General features: G+C 39.3%; 1 protein-coding gene across 1 annotated transcript in view; it reads left to right on the forward strand.

The window, feature by feature from the left end:
• IGSF11 (immunoglobulin superfamily member 11) overlaps positions 1-21,514 on the forward strand; it is a 195,672-nt gene that overhangs the window by 170,972 nt on the left and 3,186 nt on the right. Inside the window, exons 2-6 of the mRNA XM_081326545.1 lie at positions 8,645-8,808; positions 11,225-11,432; positions 15,340-15,495; positions 18,608-18,730; positions 21,258-21,408. Coding sequence (XP_081182671.1) covers positions 8,645-8,808; positions 11,225-11,432; positions 15,340-15,495; positions 18,608-18,730; positions 21,258-21,408 — 802 coding nt within the window. The remainder of the gene's footprint in view (positions 1-8,644; positions 8,809-11,224; positions 11,433-15,339; positions 15,496-18,607; positions 18,731-21,257; positions 21,409-21,514) is intronic.

Here is a 21,514-nt window from a genome sequence, read left to right on the forward strand (position 1 = left end):
TGAGACGAAGCCTGTTTCTCCCCATCCAAACCCGGACCGCCTCCAGGCAACGGGACATCACGTCAAGTGCATCACTGGGTTGATTCGGGGTGGAAAGAAAAAGCTGGGTATCATCAGCATACTGATGATACCCCACCCCGAAACCACGAATGAGCTCACCCAGCGGTTTCATGTAGATGTTGAACAGGAGGGGAGAGAGGACCGACCCCTGAGGGACTCCACAAACGAGAGATCTCGGGGCAGACCTCTGCCCTCCCGTCAACACTGACTGCGAGCGGCCCAGGAGGTAGGAGGAGAACCACCGCAAAACAGTGCCTCCCACTCCCAACCCCCTGAGATGCCGCAGTAGGATACCATGGTCGATGGTATCGAAAGGCGCTGAGAGATCTAAAAGGACTAGAACAGAGGAACGTCCCCTGTCCCGAGTCCGCCAGAGATCATTCACCAGTGCGACCAATGCCGTCTCCGTGCTGTACCCGGGCCTGAAACCCGATTGGTACGGGTCAAGATAATTAATAAGGGAGAAACATGTAAATATGTAAGAGGTGGGACTAGAAGTTTGTTTCCATATGTTTCTGTATGTGATAGAAAGATTGGGGTAGTCTATCACATACATTATATGGGATTCTTACCATGCTTGTAGCTTTTTATGGTTTTATGGTTTTCTATACACTTCTTGTACTCTCCCCCATTTTCTTTATACTCAGGGTTGAATTGTTTAAACTGTGCTAACAATTATCAGGCCTTATCTCACTCCATCCTTGGCCACTCTTCCAACTATGGAATGCAGAGATAGTTTTCTCCTCAGTCTGAGTTCTAGCTAATATTTAGCTACCCCAGACTAGATTTCTTTGGTTGCCGATTGGCATTTATGAGGCTTTGGGGTCCAGTATTCATTGCCTCTCAGGGTTATTCACAGGGTATGGCCAAGAAAGGTCAAGATGATAGCTGTGATGATGCAAATGAACTCTACCTGCTTTTTACGTATATCACCCCACTTCAATCAGTCTTGAGATGCTCTGACCTGAACTGCTGCTGGGATTTTGACATCTCTTAGTTCCTGGGTTGGGGCAGGTTTATTACCAGCATAGGCTGGCTGCAGGTGTTGCCATGTAAGCATGTGTGCCTGTTGGTGTTCACAGCTGTTTTTGTGTCTTTGATCTGTTCACAGTTCTCAGCCACTTGTCTTCTGAAACAACTCCTGTCATATTCCACCTCCAGTCACCCTCTCAAAACTGGCTCTGGCCCCACGCATTCTCCAACTTGCCTCCGTCCTTATTGCCTTTGATCAGCCCAGTTCTCATCTAATTCTCCAATGAGTGTTTTCTCGTGATAAAACCACAATCTGGGTGTGGGGTGCTTCTTTTGCAGCTGGAGCACAGGCTTGGTTCAGCTAATTTGGCTGCCTCAAAATCCAGGAGGGAAAGTTAAAAAACAAAACAAAATGAGAGTCTTGCACAAACTGTGGTAAGGTCATCCTTCTAAACTGCTTTTTGTTATCACTGTAAATCAGCACTTGGCTTTGTACTTCTCCCACTTCTGAAAGAGTGAGAGAGAAAGGGCAAACATGATTATAAAAAGTTTTCCTCAGTCAAGGCTCTTTTGGCATATAAAGGATGCCTATAGAATAATTAAGGTCATCAAGATTGCAAAATCATGCAAAAATCAATCCTCTACAAAGGAAATTGCATATATCCAAACCACAGCTAAGCTACAGACTTAAATATAAATAAAGTATAGCAAGATTTAGATTCTTTTTCCAATAAACCAAACTATACACTGTGAGCAAGGCCAAAGGAGAAAGAAATTAACTGCACTAGAGATTTCATTTACACACACACACCCCAAACATTCCAAATAAGACTTGCCCTTAATGTGCAGTAATATATGGCTTTTCCTTTAATAAACAAGTGATTAGATGCATATGCTTTGCTTTGGAAGTCAATAAATGTACATTTTGTGTAACAGAACAATTATCTAGCGTCTGAGCTGAAGATCTGCCCTGAAATGCTAGTTTTGTTTAGGCAGGAATTTATTTGAAAGGAAAAAGCATTCAAACTGCTCTTCCACACCCAAGGCTGCAAGTTAAAAGCAATATCATTGGAAATAAATTATTGGATGTTTATTTATTTATTTATGGAATAAGTATTCATATTGGTCTGTTTTAGAAAGCATGTTTGTTCTGGGTGTCTTTAGGATTCTGTAGCTGCAGTTTTTGTAAACTTAATTCTAAAACCAAAATAGTATTTTGATTTAAGTAAACAGTTATGGAACAGGGCAGGGATCTTCAAAGTTGGCCCCTTTATGACTTGTGGACTTCAACTCCCAGAATTCCTCAGCCAGCATGCCTGGCTGAGGAATTCTGGGAGTTGAAGTCCACAAGTCATAAAAGGGCCAAGTTTGAAGACCCCTGGAATAGGGCGCTACCAACTTTATTTTTTATTTCTATTTTTATGGTGTTACACAGTTGTTTAATATTATTTACTGTTCATATTTACAACTGTCAGGTTTTTAGATTGTGTGGTAGATATTTCAAGAGAGTTTTGCATTGTGTAGGACAGAATATGTTAAATATATAAGAATGTTAAATATATAAATAAAAATGAATGAGTGTAAATGCATTCATTTGTTTCTAGTCTCACAGGTGGGAACTTGTACAGCGTGTATGATTAGCACATGTAAGATAAAGAACATGTGGCCTCTTTAAACAATCACTTTTTTCCACTTTACCTTGGCTTTGAATGCCACTCTCTGTATATGCTATGTTAGTTTAATTAAAGGAATCTATCCTATCCCAAGCTATAAACTTATAAACATAGCCTATGCTCCTGTTCTCTTTACCAAATCTCTTGTCAAAAACTGTTTGGATGCCTTTCCTACTGTCACCCTGCAAGGAGTTGGACTTCGATTATAGAACATAGAATCAGAGGATTGTAAGGAACCTTGGAGATCTTCTAGCTCAAGGCGGGAGGCCTTATATCATCCTGATCAAATTGTTGTCCAAGTTATTCTTGAAAATAACCAGGCTTCAGCTGGTGCAGAATGCGGCCGCGCGAGTTGTGATGGGGGTCTCCCGATACTCCCATGTAACACCTCTTCTCCGCGAGCTGCATTGGCTCCCAGTTGTCCTCCGGGTGAGATTCAAGGTGCTGGTGATGACCTATAAAGCCCTAAATGGCATGGGTCCAGATTATTTTCGGGAGCACCTGCTGCTGGCGTCAACTTCCCATCGCCCCGTGCGCTCCCACAGGGAGGGCCTCCTCAGGGTGCCGTCGGTCAGGGAGTGCCAGCTGGCGGCCCCCAAGGGGAGAGCATTCTCTGTGGGCGTGCCTGCCCTCTGGAATCAGCTGCCTGTGGCGCTCCGGATGGCTCCCGACCTTTGCTCTTTTCGCCGTGACCTGAAAACCTGGTTATTCGAGCTTGCCGGCCTGGACTGAGGGATTGGGGTTTTAAATTTCATAATTTAATTTATTTTGTTTGGGGCTAAATTTAATTTAATCTACTTTTAACTTTTGTATGTTATATTTTAATTGCCCTGTACACCGCCCTGAGTCCCTCGGGAGAAGGGCGGTATATAAATCAAATCAAATCAATCAATCAATCAATCTCCAGCAATGGAGCACCCACAACTTTTAACAGGCAAGCTATTCCATTGATTAATTGTTCTCAGTGTCAGGAAATTTCTCCTAGTTCTAGGTTGGACCTTTCTTTAACAAGCTTCCATCCATTACTTCTTCTCCTGTCCTTGTTACTTTGGAGAGTACGCCTATGCCCTCTTCTCTGTGACAGCCCCTCATGTATTGGAAGACAACTATCATGTCACCCCTAATTCTTCTCTTTGAAAGGCTAGACATACCTAGCTCTCTCAACTGTTCATTTTACTATTTAACCTCCAGACTCCTTATCAGCTTTGTTGTTCTTCTCTGCACACTTTCTAGGGTCTCAGCATCTTTTTTATATTCTTGTTACCAGAACTGGATGCAGTATTCCAAGTGTGGCCTCACTAAAGCACTATAAAGTGGTACTATCACTTCTTGTGCTCCAGATGCTATTCTTCTGTTGATGCGGCCTAGGGCTGCATTGGTTCTTTTGGCAGCTGCAGCACGCTGCTGCCTCACTGCTCACTGCTGTGGTGGTCCACTAGGACACTTAGGTCTCTCTCACAGTTACTATTGTTGAACCAGGTACCACCTATTCTGTACCTATACATTTGGTTTTTCCTTCCCAAGTGCAGCACCTTTCTTTTCTCGCCACTGAACTGCCTCTTAGTGGATAGGCCCTGTTGACATTCTTACGAATCTTGTAATTCCTTCCAGTTTGGTGTCATCTGCAAATCTGATGAGTTCCCCTATTTGCTCATTTAGATTATTTATGAAAATATGTTGAAGAGTACTGGGCCCAAAACAGAACCTTCAGATGCCCAGCTACATGCTTCACTCCATATAAATGTAGTTCCATTGAGGATTACATACTGGATGCAGTTGGTCAGCCAACTGCAAATCCATTTGGTGGTGGTACTGTCTGTTCCGTATTGTTCTACCTTATCTGTGGTCTGTTTGTCAAATGCCTTGCTAAAGTCCAAGTATATTATGTCCACAGCATTTCCCCAATCCACTAATTTAGTCACTTTATCAAAGAAGGCAATAAGATTTGTCTGGCATGATCTGTTTTTAATAAAATATACTGGTTTCTAGCAATCACCTTGTTCATTTCTAGATGCTCACAAATCTGCCACTTGATTATCTTCAGGATTTTCCCAGTTATTGATATCAAACTGACTGGCCTATAATTTCCAGGATCTAGTTTGCTTCTTTTGTAGATGAGAACCATATCAGCTCTTTTCCAGTCTTCTAGTTGTTCCCCTGTGGTATAGGAGCTTTGAAAGATTACATTTAGTGATTCCTAGATTATGTTTGCTCACTCCTTCAGAACCTTGGGAGGTAAACCATCTGGCACAGGTGATTTGTATTTTGTAACGGATTCTCTTACTAAGAGAATCAGCCCTGCCTGAGCTTCTCGATATCCTCTCAGGGCTGGTGATTGAGTTTCCCAAACTTATGGTTTTGGGAGACTTCAATCTACCATCCCTGGGAGGAGCATCTGAGTTAGCTCGGGAGTTCATGGCTTCCATGATGGCCATGGACCTGACGCAGGTAATTCATGGACCGACTCATGAGGGAGGCCACACCCTTGACTTGGTTTTCTTATCTGGTCGGTGGTTAGATGATCTTGGTGGGGGCTCCCCAATTGTTATGCCCCTGTCATGGACCGATCATCATCTCCTGCGGCTGGTCTTCCGTTTTGCCACCCCCCACCGTGGGGTTGTTGAGCCAACTAGATGGTTCCGCCCCAGGCGCTTAATGGACCCTGAGAGGTTTCAGGCAGCGCTGGGGTCCCCACCTGCCTCCTCAGCTCACAGCTCGGCAGATGCCTTAGTGGAAGCCTGGGAAAGGACGGCTACGGAGGCACTTGACCGAGTTGTACCCTTGCGGCCCCTGACCCAGCGCAGATCCCAATGGGCTCCATGGTTCTCCGCGGAGCTCCGGGAGATGAAGCGTCGGAGACGGGGCCTAGAGAGCGTTTGGAGGTCCAGCCGATCTGAATCCGACCGATTGCGACTAAGAACCCATATTAGGTCTTATCTCACAGCGATGAGGGTAGCGAGGTCTAACTACTTCGCTGCCCTCATCGCGTCCGCAGATAATCGCCCGGCCGCCCTGTTTAGGGTGACCCGCTCCCTCCTTAATCAGGAGGTGAGTGGGGAACCCTTGCAGGGGCGTGCCGAGGAATTTAGTCAACATCTGTTGGACAAAATCGCTTGGATTCGGACCGGTTTGGACTCCGATTGGGCAGTATCGGACGATCAGGACACGAGCGGTCTTGTCAATGTCACCTGGGAGGAGTTCGATCCTGTGACTCCGGAGGAAGTGGACAGGATCATGGGGAGGCTGAGCTCCACCACATGTTTATTGGACCCGTGCCCTTCCTGGCTGGTTTATGCAGCCCGGGAGGGGACACGAGGCTGGTTCCAGGCGGTTATATCTGCCTCTCTGAGTGAGGGTAGTTTTCCCGCCGCCTTGAAAGAGGCGGTGGTGAGACCTCTCCTCAAGAAGCCTGCCTTGGACCCGGCTGTTTTGAATAACTTTCGTCCGGTCTCCAACCTTCGCTTTCTTGCGAAGGTTGTTGAGAGTGTGGTGGCGCATCAGCTCCCTCTGGTCCTGGATGAAGCGGATTATCTAGACCCGTACCAATCGGGCTTCAGGCCCGGGTACAGCACGGAGACGGCATTGGTCGCTCTGGTGAATGATCTCTGGAGGGCCCGGGACAGGGGATATTCCTCTGTTCTAGTCCTATTAGACCTCTCAGCGGCTTTCGATACCATCGACCATGGTATCCTGCTGCGGCGTCTCAGGGGATTGGGAGTGGGAGGCACGGTTCTTCAGTGGTTCTCCTCCTATCTCCTGGGACGCTCGCAGTCGGTGTTGGCAGGGGGGCAGAGGTCGACCGCGAGGCCTCTCGCTTGTGGAGTTCCTCAGGGGTCGGTCCTCTCGCCTCTCCTGTTCAACATCTATATGAAACCGCTGGGTGAGATCATTCGTGGTTTTGGAGTTGGGTATCATCAGTATGCTAACCCTAACCCCAAACCACCCCAGTGATGCCCTCGACGTGATGTCCCGGTGCCTGGAGGCGGTCCGGGTCTGGATGGGGAGGAACAGGCTTCGACTCAACCCTGACAAGACTGAGTGGCTGTGCGTACCGGCATCTCGGGATATTCAGGATATCCCACCCCTCATTATGGGGGGTGAGTCATTATCTCCTGTAGATAGGGCTCGCAACTTGGGAGTCCTCCTAGATTCACAACTCTCCTTAGAAGACCATATTGTAGCTGTGACTAGGGGGGCCTTCGCCCATGTTCGCCTGGTGCGCCAGTTGCGGCCCTATCTAGACCGGGATGCCTTGCGTACGGTCACTCATGCGCTCGTGACCTCTCGTCTTGATTACTGCAACGCTCTCTACATGGGGCTACCCTTGAATGGGTAATGGGTCCAGAATACCTTGGGGAGCACCTGCAGCCGGCGTCAACTTCCCTCCGCCCAGTACGCCCCCACAGAGAGGGCCTCCTCAGGGTGCCACCGGTCAAAGAATGCCGACTGGTGGCCCCCAGGGGGAGAGCGTTCTCTGTGGGTGCACCGGATTTATGGAACCATCTTCCGGTTGAGCTCCAGATGGCGCCCGATCTCCGCTCCTTCCGGCGCGATCTTAAAACTTATCTCTTTAAACAAGCTGGCCTGGCCTGATGGGACGGGGTGGGATTTTTATAAATGACTTTAATTTTAAATTTGTATTAATTTATGGGCATTGTTTAATCATGTTTTAATAATTTTAATTTTTGTATCTAGTTTTATGTATTGCCCTGTTCACCGCCCTGAGTCCCTAGGGAGAAGGGCGGTATACAAATCAAATAAATAAATAAATAAATAAATAAATAAATAAATAAATAATTCCTTGCCTATTTTGACTTGTATACCTGTTCTATCTCCCTCATTGCTGCTTATATGTTGGGTTTTTTTCTTCCTTTTGCCTAGAAACAGATGCAAAGAAGGAATTAAGCAGTTCTGCTTTGTCGCTGTTTATCACTTTCTTGCCTTCTGTTCCCATTAGTTAAATAGCTCACCTATAATTTCATTAACTTTCTTCTTGTTCCTTACATCTTGAAAGAAACTTTTTTAATTTTTTTGGGGGGGAATTAGTTGCCAGCTTTATCTCATTCTGGGCCTTAGTTTTCCTGACTCCCTCCTTAACAGATTCAAGCTATTTGTTGGTATTATGTTTTAGTTACATACTCATTTATCTCATTTTCACGGTTTCCCAAGAATCTTGAACTGTTTTTCCTTTTAAGGATTCTTCCTAGTCTCTCTCTTATCTTGATGAAGTCAACTCTCTTAAAGTCTAAAATACTAATCAGACTTAATTCAGTTACTTGTGGTTGCATTATGGTGAATTCAACTATGACATGGTTACTCTCCCCCAAAGTTACTACAACGTTTACTCCCTCAGCCATTTCATCCCTCTTAGTAAGAATAGCTGTCCCTCTAGTTCCCTCCTCTTCCTTTTGTATAATAAAGTTGTCAGGCATGTAAAAAAACATGTTTGATCTCCCACTCACTGAAGAGTTAAATTCATCCTAGTTGATGTCATGGTATTTCATCCTAGTTGATGTCATGGTAGTAAAGTCTCCCACTGCCACACTGCTATGTTCCCTCCACACCTCACCTAACTGATTAGCAAAGAGTTAATCTATTTCCTCTGGTTGATTGGGTGGCCTGTAATATACACATATAGCAAAGTCATTTGTTTTTCCTTACACTTGCCTTCTGCATACTGTGCACCAGGATAAAAATGTTACTACTTCTTTGGATTCCTCATGGTAGTAGAAAGTCTTGGAAAGTGAGGCAAGGAGGCAGCTTGGTGGTTGCAAGTAGTGAGTAGAGGCAAGAGAACATCAAATAAATCTAAATAAATCTAAATTTGTGTTTGTGTGTGTGTCTGTGTGTCCAGAAAGTTGATTATCCCATTTGTTACTATATTAGTACATCACTGTAAAATGGAGATAGAATATATTATCTTGATCTCTCTTTTTTAGGTCTCGTGAGTCCCTTGGAGGTTTTCATGAATACCAGGAGTGTTGAAGTTGCTCGGGGTCAGACGGCCATCCTGCCCTGTACTTTCACCACTAGTGCTGCACTCACTAACCTTAATGTCATCTGGATGGTCACGCCTCTTTCCAATGCCAACCAACCTGAACAGGTACCAAGTCCTACTGAAAAAACAGATGAGCTCCCTTTTGGCTTTCTTTTTTGTTTAGGGTTATTTCTGCCACACTTCTCCTAGTCAAACTGGAAATTTTCAACTGTGGAAAAGGCTACACCAGACCTACCTCTTCATTATATCAGATGAATAAAAGGAATTCTCAGTCTTGCATTTCCTTAAGCTTTTATATGAATCTTGGGGTCATAAGCTTTATTTATTTTTTTGCCAGACAATTTCAGTATATTTTGGAAATGAAAAAAATACAAGTGAGGGTTAATGACTCTTTCAAATCCTTAAAACTAGACAATCCACAGGCACCGAGATTTCTCCCAGTTTGAGGGAATACAGAACAATGCAGAAATCCATATTTGGAGCTCAGCGCCTGATCATTGGTCTTATGATTACAGCCATGTGGTACATAGTAGAGCTCTTTGTAAGGGGGGGAAAAACGGAGTGATTTATTACTGTTCTGACACGGTAACTAGATCATCATATTACAAGTAGCAAAAAATATTACAAGCTAGAAAAATATGTAGGTATTTCATTACTTTTTATTGTTGAACCTTTTAATCTGTTTACTGATTCATTCAGCTTTCATTTTACTTCATAGCTGATATGGAATTATGGAAATATTTTTTATTATTCTTATTTATTTCCATATCTTTTTTTTTGTTACAAAAACCTAACGAGCTTTTTTCCTGTCTGTAACTTCAGGCAGGTGCTATCATGGATGCTACTGGTGGGGAACTGAAGGAATTCCAAATAAAATCCTGTTTCTTGTTTGTTTCCATTGAAGCCATGCTGGAGCAGCCTTTACAGCAGGGGAGGGCAATTTTCCCAGGGTCAGGAGTCACAACTTGCTCCCTCAAGCAGCTGGAGGGCTGCAGGTGACATCACTAGGTAGGTTGTGAAGTCACAGAAAGGTTTACCACAGGTACCCCAATCAAGCTGTACAAAGTACACGGCCTGCTGTAGCCTTTGGCTATGCCATAATGGTTACAGACAAAGGATGGTATTCTTTTAAAAATTAGCACCATGCCTATAAAAGTTCAGTTAACTACAGCAAAGAGCTCTAGAACACTTCCATTATTAATAGCAATTAAATTTGTTTTGTGAATTATTCCTTTTTCCCAAACACATAGTGCTATTTCAGATGTAAGATAAACATAAGATTTTTTTTTCAGAATCAGTTTCTTCCAAGTTTATTGTTATTAGTTTTCTACTCTTGCATGTCACACTAGGTGCCTTGTGAGCATAGTATCTTAAATTTTATTGAGGGTTCTTTTTTTCACTTAGATAAAAGTTCCTAGATTTTGCAGGGGAAGGAGATCCATGCAAAAGCTGTCATCAAATTGGAACTGTTAAAAAAAATGACAAAACTTCTTACATTGTTATTCCTCATGCATGTAGACTGCCACCTGCTATCAGATTGGCTCATATGATCGATCAGTATCTTCATGAGGAAGAAATTATTTTTTCACCTTGTAAACATTGATTCCTGGCTTAGCACCTCAGATTTAAGTTTGGAATTTCAAGGGGGAAAAATGAAATCCATGGAATTAAATTAGAAGGAATATCTGATATGAAATGAATTCTACTTCTTTAAAAATAGGTAATAAATCTAGGAAGGATTGGGCATAAAAATGTTGATTCTTACTTTTCTGCAGTTTTGTCTTATTTCTTTATACAAATTTAGTAATTTGGGGCATTCATGCTTATCTCTGTGCAATAGTAAATAATTTTTCTTTAAATAATTTTTTGATTTAGAATATCTGGAATCCCATTTTAAACTTCTACAGAAACTCTTTTTTAAATTGAAGCCAACCACTGCCATCTAGTGGTCCTTTGGATTTTATAGCTTGCCCAATTTGCCAGCAGTTTCATTTGCCTTTTTAATTAACTTCTAATATTTTGTTGAATTGAGCAGTTGTACAGTTTTCAATATTGCATGTTTCTATTTTAAGATATAAAGCTAAAAAGTTATTATTATGCATTATATGTACTTTTATTACAAAAAGTTTGGTTTTGTTTATTTCTTGTGAGATTGGCTTCTACAGTTTTATTTTGTGCTGTATATACAAACATCAATTTTACATTTATATTTCCCCAATTATGTTTGTGTAATGGTGTGCACACTTTTTGATTATTTTTTTCTACTTTTCTGTATGCATTTTTGTAAAAAGTGATCATTGACTATAAATAAAGTAAAAGAAATCAGCATGAAAAATTCTCCATACCAGAAATAGAAGAAATGATGTGCAAAATGAGGATCCAAAAACTCAGGTTTATGCTAGGCTCTGATGTATTTTTTAACCACATCGTACAGGTGAGATATTGTAATTAGAGCATAATGAGTAAATATTTTCTTACTCCAGCCTTTAGTTTGCATGATATGGTGCCTTGTCTTTTTCAGGTTATTCTTTACCAGGGTGGTCAGATTTTTGATGGTGCAGCCCAGTTTCATGGGCGAGTGGGGTTTGCAAAAACAATGCCAACCACCAGTGCCTCCATCTTCATCAACAATACCAAGCTCTCAGATACAGGGACTTACCAGTGTTTGGTGAATAATCTACCAGACCGAGGAGGACGGAATATTGGAGTCATTGGGCTCAATGTCTTGGGTATGATCTTTTTAAAATGGATGATAGATTTAAAATATGGAGGTGAACTAATGCACAACCTTTTTAAATTTAACTTGAAAATTTTATTTTTAATTGTAAACAAGAGTCTGGAACAGAAATGGCTGCCATGTCAGTGGTCCATCAGTTCTGCACAAAAGTACTAGATAATTATAATTTACTTTAACTCTATGATTCTTCCCAGTTTCATTCATATCTAAAATAACACAACAGTACAACAATGGAAAGGGGTTAGAAGTCATAATTAAAATTGGTCTCTCTCCAAAACTGCTATTAGCAACTCAACCGTCTGCATAGGTCTTTTTCATTACAACCACTCCTCATTTAGTGACTACCTTGGTTAGGGACCATTCACAAATATGAGATTAATAAGTGTTAATAAAAATTCAATTTCTGCCCAATATGTGCAATTACTAGCGAATTTCAGGAGCCTAAACCTGCCAGAGGGTCCTTATAAACTAATTAAGACCATAGAGCTCAGCTTGTTAACACAATTAGCACTTTTTAGAGAAGTTCTCTGTGAGGAAAAAAGCAGGAAGAGATAACTTCTTTAACCAATCTCGCTGTCCTGTGAGGGGGCGAAAAGGTGTGTGTGTGTTACTAATTTAACAACTGCAGTGATTCCTTTAACAATTGAGGCAAGAAAGGTCATAAAATGGGGCAAAACTCACTTAGCAATTGTCTTGCTTAGCAACAGAAATTTTGGGCTCAATTTGGTCGTAAGTTAACGACTGTACTGGAGAAAAAATTGTATAGGAAAAGGCAGAGATAAACCCATCAGCGCTATCCTTGCCAAGATAAATACCTGCATCTTGTCACTAATACATTTATTGCCAATATGTTGTTCTGCTTTAAAAAAACCCAACTGGATTTCTCTTTCTTAAAATGCCTTTTAAATTCACAACTGTCTTAGATGAAAGTGATTTTGTTGACTGCAGCAAGGAAAAAATAGTTCAAACATAAGCACGCACACTTTGTTACAGAAACCAACACCCCAGCAACACCTACGGTATCAGATATTAGCATTATGTATAACTTAATCCTTAGTTGTATAATATGTGTGTGTATGCATACTTTAGATCAGGGGTGTCAAACTGCCGGCCCGCGGGCCGGAGCGTCACGGAGAAACCGCACCCATCCCATTTTCGGCAATGGGAAAAAGTTCTGATACGTCATGTGACGTCACGTGACGTCGTGAGTTTGACATGCCTGCTTTAGATTCACTCAGGGACCAGCATGTCAGAATTCCTAGCATCCTTACCCAAAATGTATATATTTAATATACAGTGCATTCAGAAAGTATTCAGACCCCTTTCACTTTTGTCAATTTTGTTATGCTGCAGCCTGATTGTACATTTATTGAAATACATTTTTTCTCATTAATCTATATTCAGTACCCCATAATGACAGTGAAAACAGAATTTACAGAAATGTCTGTAAATTTATTAAAAAGAAAAAACTGAAATATCACATTGGCATATGTATTCATACCCTTTACTCAATACTTTCTTGAAGCATCTATGGCAGCAATTACAATCTCTAGTCTTTTGGGGTATGATCTGACAAGCTTTGCACACCTGGATTGGAGGATTTTCGGCCCTTGTTCCTTGCAAAGCCTCTCAAGCTCAGTCAGGTTGGATGACGACTGTCGGTAGACAGCCATTTTCAGGTCCCCCCAGAGATGTTCAATAGTGTTCAAGTCAGGGCTCTGGTTGGACCACTCTAAGACATTCACAGAGTTGTCTGTAAGCTACTCCTGTGTTCTCTTGGCTGTGTGCTTAGGATCGTTGTCAGGTTGGAAAGTGAACCTTCGGCCCAGAGTGAAGTCCTAAGTGCTGTGGGAAAGGATTTCATTGAGGATATCCCTGTACTTTGCTCCATTCAGCTTTCCCTCAACCCTGACCTGTCTCCCAGTTCCTACTACTGAAAACACTCCCCAAGCTTGGTGCTGTCACCATCATACTTCACTGTTGGGATGATATTGGGCAGGTGATGAGCAGTGCCTGATTTCCTCCAGACGTAACGTTTAGAATTGAGGCCAAACAGTTCAATCTTGGTTTCATCATACCAAAGAATCTTGTTCCTCACAGTCTGAAAGTCCTTCAGGTGCTATTTTTTTTCTTTCCAAACTCTAAGCAGGCTTTCATGTGCTTTGCACTGAGGAGAGGCTTCTGTCTAGCCATTGCCATAAAGCTCAGATCGGTGGAGGGCTGCAGTGATGGTTGTCCTTCTGAAACTCTGTCCCATCTCCACACGATCTCTGGAGCTCAGTCAGAGTGACCATTGGGTTCTTGGTCCTTCTCCCCCAATTGCTCAGTTTGACTGGATGACCAGCTCATAGAATAGTCCTGGTTGTGCCAAACTTCTTCCATTTGAGAATTATGTCTCTCAGCTTTGCAGGCAGTTCCTTTGACCTCATAGCTTTTGCTCTGCTGTAGTATGCATTGTCAGCTGTGAGGCATTCTATGGACAGGTGTGTGCCTTTCTAAATCATGTCCAATCAATTTAAGTTACCACAGGTTGACTCAATCAAGGTGTAGAAATATGTCAGCAACAATCAAAAGAAATGGGAGGCATTAGAGTTAAATTTCAAGTGTTGTTGCAAAGGGTCTGAATACTTATGCCAATATGATATTTCAGTTTTTCTTATTTTAATTTTACAGATATTTCTAAAATTCTTTTTTCACTTTGTCTTTATGGGATACTGAGTGTAGATTAATGTGAAAAAAATGAATGTCAGCAACTGTAGAATCGGGCTGCAGCATAACAAAATTGACAAAAGTAGGGGGAATCTGAATACCTTCTAGAAATCACTTTCCTGATTTCTAGAAAAAAATGAGATAGAAGACCCTTTCAACTTTTTCTCTTAAAAGATACATTTTGTAGGTTCTGGCATAAGTGGGAGAGAGGTGGATTATGAGAGATTCAAATTATCTTGAGATAGTAGAAGATAGGACTGGTTATAGGAGCCAGAAACCTATTATGACCAGATCACTTACAGAAGAATTCTCTCTACTTTTGATTTATTGTGGCACATTTTCAAAAGTTTTTGTTAGTTATAACTATTTTTAAACTCCGTATAGTTTATTTTTAGCACTTGCTTGACCATGTTTATGTTTGATGCTTTTAAGAATTTGGTACTTACTTTATCCATAGTTGTACTATCTTTATATAGATAGTAAAATTAAATCTCATACCCTTATCAAGATAATGGAATTTAGCTTTAAAGTAAAGCATTTTAATATTATCTTTATTGTGGAAACTGAGAAAGGACCTTCCTTGTGAGGACAGTAATAAAAATACTTAAGCCTACAATTATGACTGAGCTCAGTTGCTAAAGATTAACAGGTTGAAAATTACAACAGACTTGAAAAAAGTGACTTAATACCTATTCTCAAAGTTATGAGCACCAAACCAACCCTACAATTACATGATTGCATTTTGGGCACTTGGCAACCGGCTCGCATTTATGAGTGGTTGTAGGATCCTATGGTGACATGTTTGCATTTTGTGAATTTTTGCCATTTTCAGGCAAAAAGTGGCAAAAAATCTTTTGCGTAAACAGGCTTCAAAGTGACGACCATGTGGTTCGCTTTAATGACAATTGTAAAAACAGTCATAAAATTGAGTCAGGTCACATGGTGCTTCCACTTACAACCACAGTGCCTTGTGACTAAAATACCAGTCCCAATTGTGATCATAAGTTGAGAACTACCTGTAGTTACCAAAGTCTTAGCAGGTTACCTTGCCTGTTGCTTCCTTATTAGTCTTGAGCAACTGTATCTTCTCTTTTTTTAAAAAAAAACACAACTGTCTATATTTGTAAAGATGACAAGAATGTTGAAGAGAAGCTACTCTAAATAATCCATGCCATTTTCTATTGTAACAGTTCCTCCGTCTGCCCCTGACTGCAGAATTCAGGGGTCTTTGAATATTGGTAGTGACATCACACTAAGTTGTAATTCAGAAGAAGGCATCCCTCGGCCAACTTACAACTGGGAAAGAATGGATAATGCTCCCAAGCTGCCTCCAACATCCATACAAGGTGACCATTCTATCTTTCTGTTTCATTGGGATGTCTGACTAATTTTTCTTATTTTGGTGGTAATGTCATACATTTTGCCCCAAACTGCTGCTTCAGTTACTTTGGCAAAGCACCTGATCCAGGCATGTTATGCAAGAGAAGAAAGCAATTAATGTTGTCAATTAATGCTGATATTATCAATTAATGCTGATAATCTGAATGTAAAAAACTCATTAAAAGTAACAAGGAAAAGAAGGAAAAAAATCTGTTTTGGATAATTAAAAAGAACCAAGCTTATAAAGCATTGGGTGCCCTCTAGTGGAATTTTAAATATTTTTATGTATGAAATAAAATAGCACACATTACATTAAAGTAATAATGGTGGGCAGCTATTTTTTAACAAATTTGCCAGAAATCCAATGGAACAAATATTATTATTATTATTATAAAATATACTATAAAACATAATAATTCCATCCTTAATTTTTTTTTCTTGTAATATATTTTAAAGGAATAGTGATACCAGGCAATCAAGTTCATATAGCTAGGATGACTGAAACATCTTGTACCCCATAACAACAAGTTATGTGATATCACAAAGGATTTCAGACTTTTGGCAGTGCTTTCTGCCCTCACATGAAATAAATGCTAAAAAATAAAAATAAAACTCTTAAGAGGAGGATTCAAGACAGAAATATCAAAGAATAGATGCATGTTCTTTTGCTCGTTTCAGTTTTTTTAATAAAAAAGAATCATGTTCACAGAAGTCATAAAAGATTATTATAATAATTCAAATGTATTGTTATTTTAAATAAGTTTATATTTAATTTCAAGGACAGTACTTGATTTTTTAAAAAATGAATGTTCCAAACTTCTAAGTATTTGCAACATAAACCTTTTTTTTAAAAAAAAATACATCAGTAAAAAATGCAAGTAGCAGTCACTTTATTCCAAGTCTTACAGTATTAGATAGACAGTCAGACATAGAGACAGGCATATTTCACTGAAATGATGAAAAGTGAGTGATGATGGTAAACAGATTTTTCAAAATGTTTTGCTGAGAATGAATCTATCAGATTCTGTAGTTAGAATAGTAATGGTAGATTGTAAATAGGAATTTTTTGATCAAATGAAGTGAAAACAAAGCCAGAAACACAGGGGAGCAATCTGAATTTTCAGGAAAACAGATTGCAGGAACAAAATTTTGATTATTGATTCCCAACACTCAGTTGAGATATATTTCTACCCAGTGCTTCTCCTGCTCTCTTCTGTCCCAACCTGTTCTGAAATAACTTTACAAAGTCTTTTTTTTTCTTAAGATGAATTTGGAGGCTCTGTGTTTGACTGTTAACACCCATATGTCTGTTCTTTTGGAACACTGTTGCATTCCAGACTGAACAGAATCCTCACCTTCTGTCTGATTAGTCAGCAACATTTCATGCACCCCTTTTTCTGACTAAAAGAGAAAATCAGTCCGAAGCTATGATATAACATTGTTTCAATGGGAAAGAAGTAATATTCTAATGTTGAAAAAAGCATACTTTTGGGAAAAGATAAAAGTGCTCATATAAAGAGATTGGCCAGAAATCAGAATGAAAGTTTCTGTTAAATATGCAGATAAGCTTCTCTTATATGCTTCTTGCAGAACTTATGTATATCACCAAGTTGGGTGATAAGCCAACCATTGGTAGCATTGATTGCAGACTATTGATTATTATCTATAAAGGCAGCAATCGTTAACAATACACTTCGAATTCAATGGGTTTTTTTTAGCTTTTATTTTTAAAATCATCCTGCTTTTTTATTGATTATGCAGTGTTTCACTACATCTGACAAAGCATCCTTGGAAAAAACTCTAAAAATATACAAAATATAGGAAACCAATACAAATACGTAAAGATAAACTGATTTTTTGCTAGAAGGTATCTTCAGCAATTTGCAGCAGCAGCAGCAACAACAACAACAAGACTTTAGCAAGGTCTTAGCAAACAGTTACTTCCAATTACAGTATCAGCAGCTCAAAATCACAAACAGCTATTCTACTATAGTAGAACTTATTGTGAACATAGACTTTGGGTCAATAAAGCATGCGGAATATCTGTCACAGTGGTGGTGATGGTGGTAGTCTATAAATTGAAAATTGCTCATCTGAATCTTATTGATATGTCAGTAGTACCTTGCACATGGGAAACAATTTTTCCAGGAACCAGAGATATAGCCTAGGTTAATTTTTTTCTAAATATTTTTTCATTGTATATTATATGTATAGTCCTTACAAAAATGATTGACATGTTTAGTTAAGCGGTTAAAACTCAGGACTAGAGTGTGGCAAAGATTTGACTGAAAATAATCTTCCTGGAAACATTATCTAAAACTTCCTATGATTCTAGATTGAGAGACAGCTTTTAAAATGAAGCATTTTAAGAACTATATCACTTTCTTCCTATGAAATATTTCATACAGTTTAACAAATATGTTTATTGTGCACTCCAAAATTTACTTAAGTATTCATGTATTTTTTTGATTTGCAAAACTCCCTTAATTTTTATTAGCAAAATTTAGAACAGCCTTCTAAAACCCAACATTTTTCTGGAAATTGGAGTCATAGTGTATTTGTTGGGAAGGCTTGATTAAATGGAGAAAAGGTACTGGACAATGTGATCTGTGGTTGGTTTTCTTAAATTCATTGGTGAGTCTTGATTCATGAGTTGAAATGTTTTCTTTTCTGGAAGAAGACAAACGGAAGAAAAGGGAAGCAATGCAAAGACAAAACAACAAGAAAGAAAGAAAAAAGCTGACTGGTTCAAATTAAAGTAATAGATTGGTGATAGCTTTTTTTCCCTTTTAGTTTTCTTATTGTGTTCCTTTGGTCCTGAGCTTTCAAATTATAATAACAGTCTTTCAGAAGAAAATGACCACTGTAAGCTTCTTAATCTCTAGCTTCATTTGTAAAAAGATGCTTTCATCTGGAGGTTATTTTGTAATCTGTCTTTTAAGAGCCTTACATTACAACTTAGATTTTGTTGAATTTGCATTTTCAAAATTGTGATAAAATGGTTCTTCTCCTTTATATAAATTGCACTTTAAATTTAGAAGATTTTATTTATTTTGTTTTTGTTTCTTTCCTGTTTAGATCTAGTTCAGGGTACTCTTCTTCTGCGCAATATTAGCTCTTTGTCATCAGGACGTTACCAATGTATAGCATCCAATGTCATTGGAAGCAGCACCTGTTCTCTTGAAGTTCAAGTGATTACACGTGAGTTAGATATAGTATACAGAACGTTGCCTTGTATTAATATCTGTGCAGCTCTATAAATCTGTCTATATTAATATTGCAGAATTTAAGATAATAATCCTTTCCATTGCCTTTTTTAACAGTAGAAAAGCCATCAAACCTTATACATGTTACCAGCCAAGCTGGCATTGTATAGAATGCCTATGAAATCTATAAAATGCATGAGGTTTTTAGGTACATTATGAAATCTCTGTGTTATTTTAATATACTATATACTTTCCCTAGGCATTGTATACAATATCTAGGCATTATGCAAAAGGACAAGAACTATTCAAAGTATGAAAAAAGAGTCCTGGAACCCTAACCCTTTATTGGGAAGACATATATGAAAATGAAAAAAAGAAATGCAAAATAAAGGATTTTCTTACTGTAAAAAACAAGAGGAAAAGACCAGTATTGATTGACCAACTTGTTGCAGCAAGGCAGGCTAGAATGGCATTTTAGCGGGAGTATGTTATACTTTGCTGGTTTGCCTTTTCGCATTGCATAAAATGTGTGGGATATGTGTAAAATATTAAGAATTTCCCACTTTGGCATTCTGTAGATTTCCTAGGCATTTTATAAAATGACTAATTTTATGCACTCTTTTGTATAGTCTTTCCCAAATATAAGTCTTTGTTTGGGGTTCATGCTATAATTAAGTAGATTTTTTCCTGGTTTTTTTTGCCTAAGTGATGAATGCTATCTGCTGCTGCCTATATTATTGAAAAGCCTGGTTTGGTAGATTCTACCAATTCGTAGAAATTCTGCGTCAAATTTCTTTAACATCCCTAACCTTGCTGGTTCTGATCATCTTTGACCTTTCTTACAGGAAGGTCAGCATTAGAGAAAGGTTTTCTCTCACTACACCAGACATTTAGAGCAAACGAACTATTATGTGGCTGAATGATAATTGAATTTTCTTGTACAATTTTATTTTTTTCTACAAACGGCTATAAGTTATTTAGTTTTTCAAGAAAGGTCCATTTTCTGCACACGTCTCAAGTCTAAATTGCATCTTACAGCTGTTATTATAGAAAGAGAAACATAATAACTGTACCACCAAGGCAATGTTATTGGGATGTTGAATTGTAACTGCAGCACAGTAGAAAACAGTAAATTCTCGTTTCTGTATTTTGGCTCCAACCCATATTGGAAGGCCTTGGGGAAGATAAAAGCACTCAAGGAAATTTTAGTTCAGTAAAACTGTTTCTGTTTTACCTTCTTACGTATTTCATTGTTTCAAAATCAAATGCTTTTTTCTGTCACGTTTTAAAGAAATTGACACATTTTGTTCTAGGATACCTGTATTGTCACAGTCAGTAGATATGGCTGTTTCCAGCAGAGGCAAGATCCTTTTATGCCTGTTCAATGCATCACCACTAAAGGAGAGGTGTCTGTCAGTAATCACTGAATAACTATTCAAGTTATGGCAGCCTCATTAACATTGTGCACCTTTGCATCCGACTTGTTAGAACAAGAAGGGTGACAGCAGTAGTGACTAAGGAGGACCTTGGTGTGAAGATGTTCATATACCACTTTGTCTCTATTCTATATTGGCAGCAGACAGGATGCTAATTACCAACTCAAATATAGGCAACTACATGAAGATATTCCAAAATTCAGTCATTCAGTCATTTAGTTCAACACAAAGAAGTTAATGCTGTCTGAGTGGATAGACAGAGATTTTTTATAGAATAGAATGGAATGGAATGGAATGGAATGGAATGGAATGGAATGGAATGGAATGGAATGGAATAGAATAGAATAGAATAGAATAGAATAGAATAGAATAGAATAGAATAGAATAGAATAGAATAGAATAGAATAGAATAGAATAGAATAGAATAGAATAGAATAGAATAGAATAGAATAGAATAGAATAGAATCTGTAAGGGACCTTGAAGGCCTACTAGTCCAGCCCCCTGCTTAACCAGGAGAACCTTATACTCTTTAAAACTCCATCTATTTAAAAAGAAATTAGCTAAGTTTATGAAGTTGTTTGCTTTTCTAAAAAAAGAGCAATAAATAAAATTCACCCAGACACAGCAATCCTACATTAGATTATCTGTATAATTGTTAATTTGCCCTATCACCTTTTCCCCAGGACTTCAGACATTCATATTGGGTTTAAAGCTGTTTTGGCTGTGTGCAGATTGCATGGGATAATTTCACTTTGCTAAAAACTCTCTTGTTTGGATGAATGCCAGAATCCATCCGAAATGTGCATATGGAGACATTTCTAGTGTGACAAAAAGGTCGGGAAGATGTTAATAACCTCTAGTGTTACATCACAAGTTAGAAGAATATGTAAGACAACATCCAGCACATACTCATTCTGTACCAGATTTCTTACACTGAACTTTTGATTCATAGATGCTTTTTTGTAAGTGATTTTTGGTTACTTTTAGGAATACAGCTGGTCTTTCCTGATGCCTGCTGTGGTTCTTTGAACACGCTCGTGTGTTCTTTCAACTCAGATTTTGCATGTGTTCCATGTCCCACACAGCTAACCCTCGGAATATTGGTCTGATTGCTGGAGCTGCAGCAGCAGGGGCAGTTGTGCTTATTGTCTGCATTGTCTTGATGGCTGTTACACTCTTTTATTGGAAAAACAAACACAAGGAGGAAGAGGAGGAGGAGATTCCCAATGAGATAAGGTTTGGCCTTGGAAAATACTTTGTCTACCCTTCCAAATTTCTTCCCTTTCTTCCAAGCAAGATTGTCTCCAGGTGTCAAGAGAAAGATGTTACAGTAAAATCTCAT

This window comes from Vipera berus (genome assembly GCF_964194415.1).
Source record: "Vipera berus genome assembly, chromosome: 4".
NCBI lineage: Eukaryota > Metazoa > Chordata > Lepidosauria > Squamata > Viperidae > Vipera > Vipera berus.